Source organism: Stegodyphus dumicola, chromosome 5 (assembly GCF_044657685.1).
Source record: "Stegodyphus dumicola isolate Sdum_Otavi_A_Nest chromosome 5, ASM4465768v1".
NCBI classification, from domain to species: Eukaryota; Metazoa; Arthropoda; class Arachnida; order Araneae; family Eresidae; genus Stegodyphus; species Stegodyphus dumicola.
In genome coordinates this window covers 136,421,969-136,435,665 of record NC_140772.1, presented here as the reverse complement: position 1 = coordinate 136,435,665, position 13,697 = coordinate 136,421,969, and the positions used below count along the sequence as shown (strand labels likewise).

The following is a 13,697-nucleotide window of genomic DNA, read 5'->3' as shown; positions in this document are numbered from 1 at the left end:
AATTTTGTGGAACCCTATAGGTATTGCGCAAATCCGACATACGCTTGAGTGAAACTGTCGATTTTTTCACTTGTACTGTAATATACTATTGCAGTTTTAGGTCATTTACTTTAATTTCTAATTTTAAGACAGAACAATGTGAAAATTTTAAATAAGTAACAGAAGAAATGACACGCGTCACGTGCAAAGCAAGGAAAAGGAACATTTATATTATAAAAGGAATGCATTGAAACGTTTTTGTTTTTTTCTTTGTCTGTATTGTCTTATCTTTATCTATTTTTAGATACATTGTGTAAAAATATTTAGTAATTGTGAAATTATTATAAGTTAAAGAAATATCAAAACTACTAAGAATTTTGGCGACACCCCTCCTACTGCAAGTTCCACGACCCCCAGTTTAAGAAATCCTGTTTTAGAGCATGAATCAGATCTTTTTGTCTTCCAGCAACAGATTATAAGCAACAGTTTCATCTCCCCATAATATCTCATATGTGTTCAGTGAGTTGGGATTCAGGTAACAAACAAGTTAGTTGATTCCATGGGTATCCCTATTATCCAGGAGATTCTCCATTGCTCTATTCAGTGAAGTGTAATATTATCATCCACAAGAAAAATGCTTTGCCATTGGCACTAAAACTTGGCATTCAATAACCTTCTTTCAGTAGTAGTCATCTATTATAGTACCTTGTCTAGTTATAGTACCTTGTCTGTAACTCAGTGTGTCTATAATTCATGATGCTTCTCACACGATCATTCTAGCACTATCGTAAAAATAATTTTCTTGTGTATTTTTCTGTAGATAAACCTTTTCCATGTCAGATGAACTCGCACCTGGAATCCAAATGTAGATTGAGTAGTGTGTAGTGAGTCAGTGGGAAAAGAAAAGATTGATTTCACAGTTGCATTGCCCAATTTTGGTGGATTTAAGACTTGCAAACAAGAACTTAATTTCTAAAATGTGATTTACCAGATCCATATGGTAGGCGATCAGGAAGAAGAGAAAAAATAATTAAATGATATAACTAATAAATTGATAAAAACAAACAACTAATAATTAAAATAATTAATTTAAAATTCAATAAAATATAGCAATATAAGTAAAAAGTTAATAAATTATTAAATTTACAATAAATAGAAATAAAACATCAAACCTTATCTTATTTGGGGCTCATGCTGGATTTATAGTGTCATTCAAGAAATAGCTCAGCTGTCCTCCGGCTGAATTTAAGCCCTGAATATACGGTATAACGTACTATTTCAAAAGATGAGAACACAAAAATCACCTTTTTTTCCAGCACACCAATGGGAAAAGTTAAAATGATGAAAGTGTTGCTAAAGAGAATAGAGAGAATGTTAGAAATAGTATGACACTATGGAAAAAAATTTTAACAGAGAAGTGTAGCTCTGAAAACAAAGAGAGATGAATACAATGCTTTCTTACTGCTCTGCCCTGTCGATATAATTCTAGCTTACTTGAAAGTCAAACAAGAATCAGCATAATATTTGTAAATTTTTGCAGGACTAGTTTCGATGGTATAACTACAGAACCATCTCCTCAGCTGCTTAAGTGCAAATGAATGAGATAAGATATGATGATAAGAATAGCTGGACAGCTACTGGCAAGATTAAGCTACTGACACCATCTATTGATGAAACAAGAAAACTAAAACATAATTTCCTTAAAGGCAGAAGGTATAGATAGATTGAAGTTGAGGTCGTTAACTAGAACAGAAAGATTTTTTTGAATGTGAAATGCCTTCAGAAAATGCAATTCACTAATGGAAAATATATATATATATATTTTTTTTGAATAAGTTTGGCTGCAGAAAAATGGAAAGTGTGATTTTTGGACCAGCAACACAGGACAACAGAAGACTTTTGTGTTTCAATTTTTTCTAACATATGCCTCATGTTCTTTAATACAAAATTTTAAGGCTCTCTTAGTCTGACCTGTGTAAATTAAACCACATTGGCAAGGAATCCTGTAAGTACCCAAAGAGTTCTATCCAGAATGGGGTTTTTAAGTTTGGGACTGGGAATTTTATTGATAGGAGGGAAAAATTACCCAAAAGTTAAATTTCTGTAAAATATGCACAATTTGAAACTAGTAATTGGCAATGAAAATGACGATTTTTTTTTTTTTTTTTTTTTGTTTGTTTGTTAACTGGAGGCAACACAGATTGCCTTAAATGTGAAGTTAAATAGCATTGTGGTTTTTTACTGCACTATTTTGCTGAATCCAAAATCTTAAATGTTTTGAGTATAATGTCCAGTATAAGCCCTCTAAATTTAAAAATTCTTCACTGCTAACTGTTCTGTCGAAGAAAAGAAATTTTAATCTATCTTTAGTAAAGTAAGAAATTTTAATCTCCCCTTCCTTTTATTTTTTTAAATGCAAGGAAAAAAAAGAGACATAATAGTTAATGTATACCCTTCGTTACAAAAACTAAACTGTCTGACTGAGTGGTTACCTAAAAGCAAGGCAAAGATCTTATGGATGTTTAGTGATCTTATAGTTGTCTGTTACTGCTCTGGTGCTCAGTTGCAGTTTTGATGGCAGTTTTTATTTGCTGAAAACAGTCTATGGGAAAATGTGTGAGTAATTTTTTTGGAGGGTGGTTGAGGGTTGTGCCTATCTACTTCTGTAATTCTAAACCATCTACCTATTTGAGGGTTAAATTTTATCTATTTGAAGCAGGTATTATCTGTATGGAATCTCAGAATAAATTCAATGGTCATATCAAGCTAAGTGATATTTTAAATGTTATTTACTCAAATAAAGATTCTTCATATAGTGCAGTCATATTCTTATTTCACATGTAATTATTCAATACTCACATATTTTATTTAGTAAAACCAAGCTTAGTGTAGAAAAGTATTTATTTCATTCAACTAATATTTTTCCAACATATGAAAGTAATAGTTAAAAAATATTAGCATTTTAAGTGAGATATCATCTATAATATTTTGTCCGTCTGCAATATTTGTTTTCATAGTAATGAATTTAAAAGTTATAGAGTTAGTTGATTTAATATCATATTTATGTGTTCTATCATTAAAGGTTATCAAATAATGATTTCAACAGTTTATTCATTTTAAAGTCAGTGACATTATTTTTCAGTGCTTAACAGTTTTCATTGTATTCCTTTTAAAATCAGTTGAATCATATCATTATTATTTTTCAATGTTTTAATTCCATTTTGCAGCTTTGGCAACATTAAAACCTCAGGCTGGCATTGCTGCTGCACCTGTTGGTGCTCAACAACCTGTAAGTTACCAGATTCATGTGAATGTTGTGTTTAGTCTCACAGTTTGTTTTCCATCTACAGAATTTTAAAATGTGTTAATTTGTTTTATAGCAATATGGTGTTGAAGCTGGTGGTGTTGCTGATCAACCTATGGAAGAAGCAGGAATGACACCAGAAGTTATTCAAAAGGTAAAGTCATTTCTGTTTGGTGAATTAGAAAGGATACTGATCTCGTGTATAATTATTTTGTCTTTCTTTTTTTGGGGGGGGGATGTTATTATCATATTGTCATAATTTTGTTTTTAATTTTTTAATGAACTTTTTTATTATTCAGGTTTAAAATTTACTTTTCTCATATATTATGAAAACTGAGAATAAGTTTGTAGGCTTTATGTACTTATAATACAATAATTTGGCAAATTAAAGAAGTTATACCTACATTAGTAACTGAGATAAATTTGAATATATATTTTCATTTATGGATGATTTTGCATTATTCACATTTTTATGTCAATAGGAATATCTTCATCCTTTTCTAAAACACTTTTGTAATATTTTAAACTTTTTCTTTTAAAGAAGGTTATTTATTCGGATGTTGCAAAATAATTAACATTATTTCTTAATTTTCAAATTTTGGATTTCCTCTGTAGCTTCAAGATAAAGCTACACTGCTTACTACAGAGAGGAAAAAGAGAGGTAAATCTGTACCTGAAGATTTAGCAAAGCCTGAAGAAGTCCGCCAGTTTCAAACTCTTGCATCTCATCCAGTACGTATCATGAATACAGTTTGAAAAATAATATATGAGTATAAAAGCTTGGCATTTTTAAACATTAGTTTGTGACCTGAAAAGTTATTAGTGAAAATAAAGAATTTCATATAGTTGTTATTTCAGATAGATTTTTCTTCTCTCCTTTTCTAATTTAGGGTCTTCATAGTGCCAGTGTACCTGGTATTCTTGCAATGGATGTCTGCCCCACAGATACTAGTAAAATACTTACTGGTGGCAATGATAAAAATGCAGCCATCTTTAACAAAGACACAGAACAAGTTATTACTATTTTGAGAGGACATACAAAGAAAATTACTTCTGTAATCTATCATCCAGAAGAAGTAAGTAGTTTCTTTAATGGAAAATATGTATGTGGCATTTATCCTTAAACTTTTTAGAGATGTTTTTATAGTTTTAGGTGTAAATGTAAACTTATAAAATAAATGACTAATATTTTCAAGAAGCTTTTCTTTTCTCGTACTCGTGAAGGATTCTTTTTCTTTCCTTCCCATTTTGTTCAGATGTTCTCGTTAATAAAATTCTTTTGGGGAATGATAACATTGAGATTGATGTATTTAGAAGTGTCTGTGTGTTTCTAATGCTGCAATGTTATTAATTTTATTTTCTTTGTATTTAAAAGCATTTTGATTAATAAAATTTATTCTTTCCCTACCCAGGTTTTTATCAGCAAAGCATCAATGTATACACACGCATATATATATATAGTCATACTGTGTTTTGTTTATTTAAAGTAATAACAAAAATAGGTATCAAAATCATGCATTATACTACTGATTCCATATGCATTTCCTCTGTATGAGATAAATAGATAGTACTGAGGAAAATTATGCCTCTTAAACCAATTTGACTATGGGCAAATGTTTGTAGAATAATATTTCTCCTATATATAAATAATATCTTATTTTGATACATTCATATATGTACCAGTTAATGTTCAATAAAGGATGTGGATGTTCACTGTGTATTAATATATACTTATTTTACAAAAAATTGATGAAAGTCATGAAGATTATTCATTTCTTGTTTTAGTTGTGTATTAAAGATTTTATTTGATTTTAACCCTTAATTATTTTAGGATACTGTCATTACTGCTTCTCCAGATTCGATGATTAGAATATGGCATGTGCCAACATCCCAAACTGTACAGGCTATCAGAGCTCATGAAGGTCCAGTTACAGGTCTTAGTCTGCATGCAACTGGAGATTATCTTCTCAGTACTTCAACCGATGAGCATTGGGCATTCTCTGATTTACGTACTGGTCGAGTATTGACTAAAGTTGGTGATACTGCAACTCAGCACTGTTAGTAACTTTTTTTCTAAAAACTTTTCTTTAAATTTTAGTGTAATTTTTTAGCATAATGACATTCTAATATAGTGTAAAGCTTAAAATCTTTATGAAATGTAATTAAAAGTAAGCATTTCAGTGTATCTAAAATGCTGAATATAAACTGTACTTTAGTATTTCTATCTTCTTTTATTTTTGGTTTAATAAAAGAATTTCTGCATGCTGAAGTTTATGTTAGCCTTTTCCTGTAACTATAGGTTATTGTTGTTATTTTCAACTAATCTGTATCGCCATAATTTAAGTACAACATGAAGGTTTAATAAATTTTTAGATATTCTTTATAAGCATTACCAGTAAAAAATTTTTACTGTGATTTTTCTTTTTTTAATAATCACCTTTGGTTGCTACATTTTTTGAAAATGTTCAAAGCTCTTGGAAGTTGTCCTTAAATCAGTTCCTTTATAATTCTTTGTAGAAGCTGTGATGTACTCCTAATCACAGGCATTTCAATTTGGGTTTCAGACAAGGAAATGAGTGAAACTTTTCTAGCAACCAACAATGAGAATGTGTGGAATGTTTCAATATGCACAATGAATTCTATGAGTTACTTATTAATTGATGTAAAGTAGTGTACTGTGAAGAAAATACTGTTTCACTCTTCATTTTATTGTTATTTTACATTAATTTGGTTCTTAAAATAAACTTCAAACAATTGCATCTGAACTATATAACTACTCGGTGGTTCATTTTATTGCACCCCTTCTCGATTAAACACCAAGGTTTGCTTTCAGAATTAGGATTATTTGATAAATGCAAAGCACATTATAAATACCTGCTTAAGAGTAGATATGCCTTTGTGAAGAAAGTGACTTGTATTTATGTCGCAAGTGTGGGGAACTGTTCATAATCCACATCATGATATCTGTGGTCTCTTAATATTGCCATTCATATTTCTTCATGTTCTGGAGTATGAATCCAGATTATATTTTGCTACCTTTATATAACTTTGTAGTATTTTTTAATATTTAATTCAAATTTATGTATTTTGGAAACTTAAATTTTAAAATTTGTATTTCTCATTTCATAAGTTTTTATTGGATACTGTTATCATAAATAAGAATATTTTATAACTTAACATTCTGTGTTTTTACTCCTTGGACTCCCTTATCTTTTCACTTCGGTTGTCATTTTTTTCCCACCCTTCCCTGCTATATATTCACATGACACCCATGTTCTGGGATTGCTATATATGAGGATGTTATTGATGTCTGATGTTATGTATAGGGTTGCTGATTGTATTCAAGGGCAAAGAGTATTTTTATTTATTATTTATTTATTATTCAAGGGCAAAGATATTTTTCAAGCATAAGATAATTATTTCTTTGTATTTGAGATATTATTTGTAAATTTTTCTTTTAAATTATTTGAAAATATTTTAATTTATTTCACAAGGGAAGAATAAATAGTGTAATAAATCAAAACTTTTCTTGTCTGATATTTATAATTTAAAGCTGAGTAAAGTATTTTAGTTTTTCATTTCCTTATTATAAGCATTCTTTAATTGTCATGGGCCTGTAGTAGAATAATGCTGGTAATTCCTCTCTGGATATATTTCCTGGTGGGTTAGCTAAATGGACCTTTCTTTGATTTTAATCGGTGCAATTTAAATATCAGATATTTTTTCTTGAACTAGTTCTTAAGGAAGGCATTTTTCCTTACAGTCAGATAATCCTTAAAAATTTTGCCAGAGTAACCAACTAGCTATGCTGTATATTCCTTAAAAGTCCAAAAGAAGTTATTGCTATTTGCAAAGGAAAAAAGGCATGCTGTATCCCATTTTTTCCCCTTTTTAATAGCAGAATGACATTTAATATGCATTTTATGAGTTTTTATTTATGTAACTATCTAGTAATTTATTATAATAAAATCTTAAGAGCCTTAAATAAAGAAGCCTTAGAAGAGAGACATTTGCAAACATTTTCTTAAGTCAAGAGTGGATGTTTTCATTATTGCAGAGGAAAGACCTTGAAACATATGTGAAATGAGCCTGTATGCCGAAATAAAAAAGAGTGCAATGACTATTATTCAGTCTTATCCATTTGGCCACCAGTGTATATGATTGTAAATCATAAATTATGTTAAATGTATTTTTTTTAATAATATTTTTATTGAGTAAGTTTTAGAGCTCATCTGCAGATATATTTTGTGCTAAAATATGATACCATACAAAAGTCTACATTATTTTATCTAGATAAAGTTTATTTAAATATATTTTGAAATAATATAAAATGATATACCTTGTGATATGTGATTATAATATCATAATAGCTTATGTGTAGTTTCTTTTGTTTTGTTCTGTTATTATGTGTTTGTCTTTCTGAAATTAGTGAAGATGGTGAATGTTGAAAAAAGTATTGTCCTTAAAAAAATGTGAGGATTCTATGAATTCAGTCTAATATTTTATTGGTGAACATTTTTTTCCCTTTTTATTTGTAGCCTTGACAACTGCACAATTTCATCCAGACGGTTTAATTTTTGGTACTGGCACGTCGGATTCTTTGATTAAGATATGGGATTTAAAAGAAAGAGCTAATGTTGCTAATTTTCCTGGTCATTCTGGTCCTATATCTGCTATAGCATTTTCTGAAAATGGATACTATTTAGCTACATCTGCTGATGATTCAGTTGTTAAACTGTGGGATTTACGAAAATTGAAAAATTTTAAAACTATTACTCTTGATGAAGCATATGAAGTAAGTTTACAATAATGCATTTTTTTCTTTCCTTTTCAATTTTTCTTTTTGCTAATATGTATTTTATTATTGATTTTTAATTACTGTGATATTCTGCAATAATTCAGTTTATGTTGTAGTTTATTATAAATTAATTTATGCCTACAGAAGGAGAGGATAATTAAAAAATATATGAAAGAAAATATTATAAAGTGATACAACTATCTCTGCAATTTTTGCTTTTTGGTGTATATTCATATAATTTATTTTGGGGAAGCATAGGATGTTATCAGTAACTCGTATGTTCTGTAATAAAGATAATTTGGAATAGTGCTACCTCATTTTCTCACATAGTGCCAAACAACTAATAATGCTGACTGCTACAGAAATATTGTACATAGAAGACTTATCTTGTTGTTGTGTTTCAAATATGATGTTGATAGAATTCTCAATACTTATTAATAATAGACATGCAATTTACAACTTTAGTCAAAAGTTCCAAAAGCATAATTTAATATTATTTCTTAATTCCTTTACGTGCATATGTAAAAATTACATGTCATTGTTTAATACAGATTTCCGTGTCTTCCCCCTTTTGTGATTGGTATTTCAAGAGCTAGCATATGAATATATATATGCTAGCTCTTGAACTTAGGTATGTATGTGTGTATATATACATATATATAGAGAGAGATGTCAAGACTCAATTTTTTATTCATATTGCAGGTTAAATCATTATGCTTTGATCAAAGTGGAACTTACCTTGCAGTGGCTGGGTCTGATATTAGGTAAGCATTTTAAATATTTATTTTTATCTTCATTATATTTGAATATAAGATTTTTAGAACTTAGGGATAGAAAATTTTTATATTTTATCTTATAGCTTCTTATTTATGTATATGGTTTGAAATTTGGCAATAATTCATTCGACTATGTCAGTAATTTATTTGACTGTCAATAATTCATTTGATGCTGTGCTAAATGTCTCAGTTTTCTGTTAAATATCTTTAAGAATTTAATTTTGCCAGAAATTTAATACTTCAAATAAAAAAAGCTTAATGTCTATTATCATCTAGATATAACGATTACTGCTAAGATACATTCATCTACACCTTTAACTGGTATGAAAGACCAATGCTTTCTTTTTTTTTTTTTTTTTTTTGAAATTGCTGGGGTGGAGAATAATACTACTAATTTGATATGCTTTTTATGCTTTTTATCATTAGCCTAGTTTAATGTGTAAAATTAAGCTAATGGTCATTTATAGTGTATTAAAATATATTATGATTCTGTTACCTAAATTGTATTCGTTTCATCTTGTCTGGTAATATTTGATCAAACTAGTAACATGCAGTTTTATCTTAAAATTGAATTATATTGTAACTGAATTATACGTAAAACTATTATTGGAATATAAGTTTGAATAAATTTATAAAAGAACACGTGCTATTGTCATGAAAAAGTTCATTAAAATCTCTTGAAAATTGGAAATGTTCAAGGACACTTTAAAGTTTTTAGCAGTTTTAATAAATGCATGGATTTTATGACATATTGATATTAAGAATAATCATATAAAAAGAAATTGTTCCTGCATTATTCATTTCTGTGAAATAAGGGCAGAAGAAAACTGACTTTTCTTGTTGCTAGATTGAATGCAGATATAAAATTCATTAATGTATTCATGTTGTGATTAGCATATAATTTATAGTGTGAGATAACTGCAACTTCAGTTGTTTTCATTTGTGTTATGAAAGTATCATTAATAAATGTGTTAAATGCACAAACATGAAGTAAATTTTCTAAATTTTTGAATGCCCCCCTTTTTTTTGCTTGATTGTATAGCTTGCTTCTTGTTTAATAAGGTGGAAATTTCTTTCAACAATTTAGAGGTGTGCTCTTCTATTTTAGTGCATGCAGGGTGATTAAAAGGTATCTGGCAAAAATGTAAAATCAGGTAGAGGGAACTGAAATAAGTTGATTTTTTAATGGGATGTGTGTGCACAAGAGGATGTTCAGGTGGTACAGGGTGCTATTGAGTGGTAGGTCAGAAATTTCTGTTAGCATAAATTCTCCTTTACTGTGCACATTTTGAATGGTGTGCATTGCTATATGAATATGAAGTTCATTGACTTGCATTTTGTCTATGAGATTCTGCTAAAATATAGCAGTTACTCACAAGAGATACAGAGAAAGATTCCCGAGTATCTCCTTTGAGAAGCTGTTTCGTTTTCATCTGTAGCCCCATAAATAAAATGTATATCACTGATAATGCATATCACTCAAAACCTGCATAAGGAATGACACTTTGTGTTAGCAGAACTGTTTGATTTACCACTTAAGCTGTGCCTCATACCACACCAACCACCATTTCCTCATACACATTCTATTTAGTATAAAATCTGTGTATTTTAATCCCTCCTGCCCATCTTTATGTTTTTCGAGATATTTTTTTAATCATTGTCTTTATGTAAAATTCTGCTTATACTTTTGCCAATATCTAAATTTTGCATTTAAGTGAAAATTCAGAGCATAAAGTAATATATTTTGTCTTTTGAGTTGCATTAAATACTTTTGAATCATTTCATGTTTTGACATGATGAGAAATTTTGTTCATAGTCCTTTTTGAGACAGCACACCTTTGTTCAAGATGTTCTTTTGGGACGGATGGGAGTCAAAAAGAGTTGTCTCCCAGGAAGAGGTTTTTGTATCTACTAAACCTAACTTTAGGGGGGGGGTATCACAAAAACACAAACATTATAATTTTTTGGTTAATTTGGTCATAATTTTGGATTATTACTAAAGTTATCATGATCTTTTCAATTTACATAAAAATATATTAAAATAATTAAAAATAATTGTTTACTTTGAGAAATAGTTTTCCAGAAGCCCTATTCAAATTATTCCAAAATTTTTATTTGATAAAATACATTAATAAGCTTTAAAATTAATAAAAAATACAAGAAGGACTATTAATAAAATAAGAAGAAATAACAAAATCTCTGGCACTGGAATCTGGAATAATCTGGAAGGCAGACACTCAATGAGCTCAGTCTTTAACAAAATGTCTATATGAGAATCTCTTGGAAGTATCGCTCTCTTTTTAGAAAATGAATCATCACTGTTAGTCATGTCACTAATAGGTTAGTTTACCATTTGAATATATCCTTCATCTGATAAATAATGCTTACTTGACATAATAAAATTAAGTCGAGACTTTCCCAAATAAAAAGGGAAGTACATGAAATATAGGTGATAAAAGCAATACAAAGTGAAATAGAACCCCACATAGTAACTCTAAAAGACCCTACATAGTAGAAAGAAAGGGATTTTAAGAGATATCAGAAACGTGAATGTTTATATCACATGGGGTGTTAAGGAGCCGAACTTTGTTTATGCTTTGCTTTTCCCCTTGCAACAGCTGGCACCAGTGTTGTACAGAATGTGATCAAATTGAAGGTCAGGATCGTAAAATTATATTCAGTTCAAAAGTAATGGGCAGAGGACGCCATCCAGTAGTCTTTAAAATGTTCCAGGCCAGGAAATGAGCGAGTTCTGGTTGGTACGTATGTGCGACAGTCAGCACGAAAGTGTTAAATGCAGTCCAAATTTAGATTCCTACTGCAAATTAATTACATGGTTTGTCTGATGATTAACTGGATGGATAGTGCTATATTGTTTCTTTTCTTTATGTATTAAGCAGTTCTTGTAATTAGCACTTAATTGTTCATATTGTGGACACCAAGTTAAAGTTTTGTGTGGATATTTGATATCGGAGGAACAATATAAAGTCACCCTAGATTTTAGCAAAGAATTGTTTTTATGAAAGTGGGTGCAAAAAAGCTAATTATGTGGTAATAAATTGAATACAACTATTACCAAAGGAACAAAATCACATAATTTTGCAGTTGTAATTATAAAATGTTTAATTTACATCATGTATATAGTATGCCTTCTTTGGGAGTAAGTATTGAAAAAGTGAAATAGTGTATGTTTTATCTGAAATGATAATATATACCGAATAATGATTCATTTGGACAAATTATGTCCTTTTCTGCTATTTGCAGTGTTTCCTCAGTTTATCATGTTAAGAACTTTTTTTATTATTTGTGCAAATTTTTATACTAATGGTTAATTAATTTATTTTTTATGAAATTAGGATTTACCTATGCAAGCAGTGGGATAATTTGAAGACTTTTACTGATCACACAGCTCTAGCAACTGGAGTTAGATTTGGACAGCATGCACATTTTGTAGCTTCTGTTAGCATGGATAGGACTTTAAAAATTTATGGTTTATAAAGCAGCCTGTGATTGTAACATATTTTAGGAAATACTGAAGAGAATTTCTGATTTGTCATTGTATGAATTATCTATCATTTCTTTCCCTTTGTTATAAAAATCATGTTTTATTAAACATTTACCATTGTAATACCATTTACATATAACATATGCCATTGTAAATTGAATGCTTCATTAAACTTTCATATACTTTGATTACAAAACATTTTTGTTTTCATTTTGCCTTCTTTTATTTTTTCATCTGTTTTTGCAATTGGAATGTTAGAATGAAGATTTTAAAATAAAAGCTGTAATTTCTTTTAGTGTTAGTTATTCAGTTTTTATAATGCTTTCATACCTCGTTTTATTGCATTTTACTGATGTTGCTCTTTTTTACTCATTGAAAGTTTATGACAGTCCTTCATTGAGCTAAGTTAGCTCTATTATCAAAATAAGCGAAACCAAACCTTTTGAATGTGCCTTCAAGGTTCAAGGATTAACGTGGATGTTCCTTGAGGTAATAAATGCAATTTATTGAATTTAGAAACTGAATGACTCGTGTATTGTCCACACTTGGAAATTTGCACTGAAATTTTTTAATAAAAATTGTGGGCAGCATTTGAATGTGTATGGTAGTTTCCATTTTATATTATTAAACAAGTGATACTGATATATTTTAAATCCATTTTCTCTATAATATTGTTTTTGGGTAAGACATGCTGAAACTGTAAATAAGTAAGTTGAGATGCAAGCATGGATAGCATAATACAAAGATGGTTTGGTTAGCATTTGAGTATAGCAAAGTTTACGAGAACTATCTGCCTAAGATGAAGGATGCCTTTGTGGAGGACTTTATAAGAGAAACTGTCTCACATCCATGTTACGCATGGGCAAAACCACAAAATGTCCATGCTGTTAGTGTGTTTGAATTTAGGTAAAACAAATTAAAAATGACTTCTATAAAATTTAAGTTGTTAATTGCATTTGTACAAATCCCCTCAGGAACATGCCAAAATGTGTATATGTAATAAAAGGTTTTGCATTTTTGATTAAAACTTTTTTTTGGGGGGGGGTTGCTAATTACGTGCACAGAGCACCTGCAACATTTTCGTTGTGAATGCATAAATAACGAGTTCAAGGTTTGAAAAGAAAGCTTTATAACTGCTCTCTTTTTACATGTATTCCTTCTAATGCAATGCTTATGTTGGCATGTTAATAGAATTTCTAGATACCTTTATGGGAAAGAGCTGCTGGAATGCTCTTATGTTAGCTAGTGTCCAACATGCTGTCAAAATTGTGTGTGGAGGTGAAGTTTAACTTAGAAGTGGAACTATACTTTATGTATTGAATCTAGCAAATAAAG

General features: G+C 29.6%; 1 protein-coding gene across 1 annotated transcript in view; it reads left to right on the top strand.

The window, feature by feature from the left end:
* Positions 1-12,558, top strand: part of Prp19 (pre-mRNA processing factor 19) — a 43,070-nt gene extending 30,512 nt beyond the window's left edge. Inside the window, exons 6-13 of the mRNA XM_085817091.1 lie at positions 3,207-3,268; positions 3,360-3,437; positions 3,899-4,015; positions 4,174-4,359; positions 5,115-5,340; positions 7,822-8,078; positions 8,784-8,845; positions 12,214-12,558. Of these exons, the coding sequence (XP_085673217.1) occupies positions 3,207-3,268; positions 3,360-3,437; positions 3,899-4,015; positions 4,174-4,359; positions 5,115-5,340; positions 7,822-8,078; positions 8,784-8,845; positions 12,214-12,355 (1,130 nt within the window). The 3' untranslated portion in view covers positions 12,356-12,558. The remainder of the gene's footprint in view (positions 1-3,206; positions 3,269-3,359; positions 3,438-3,898; positions 4,016-4,173; positions 4,360-5,114; positions 5,341-7,821; positions 8,079-8,783; positions 8,846-12,213) is intronic.
* Positions 12,559-13,697: the final 1,139 nt, after the last annotated feature.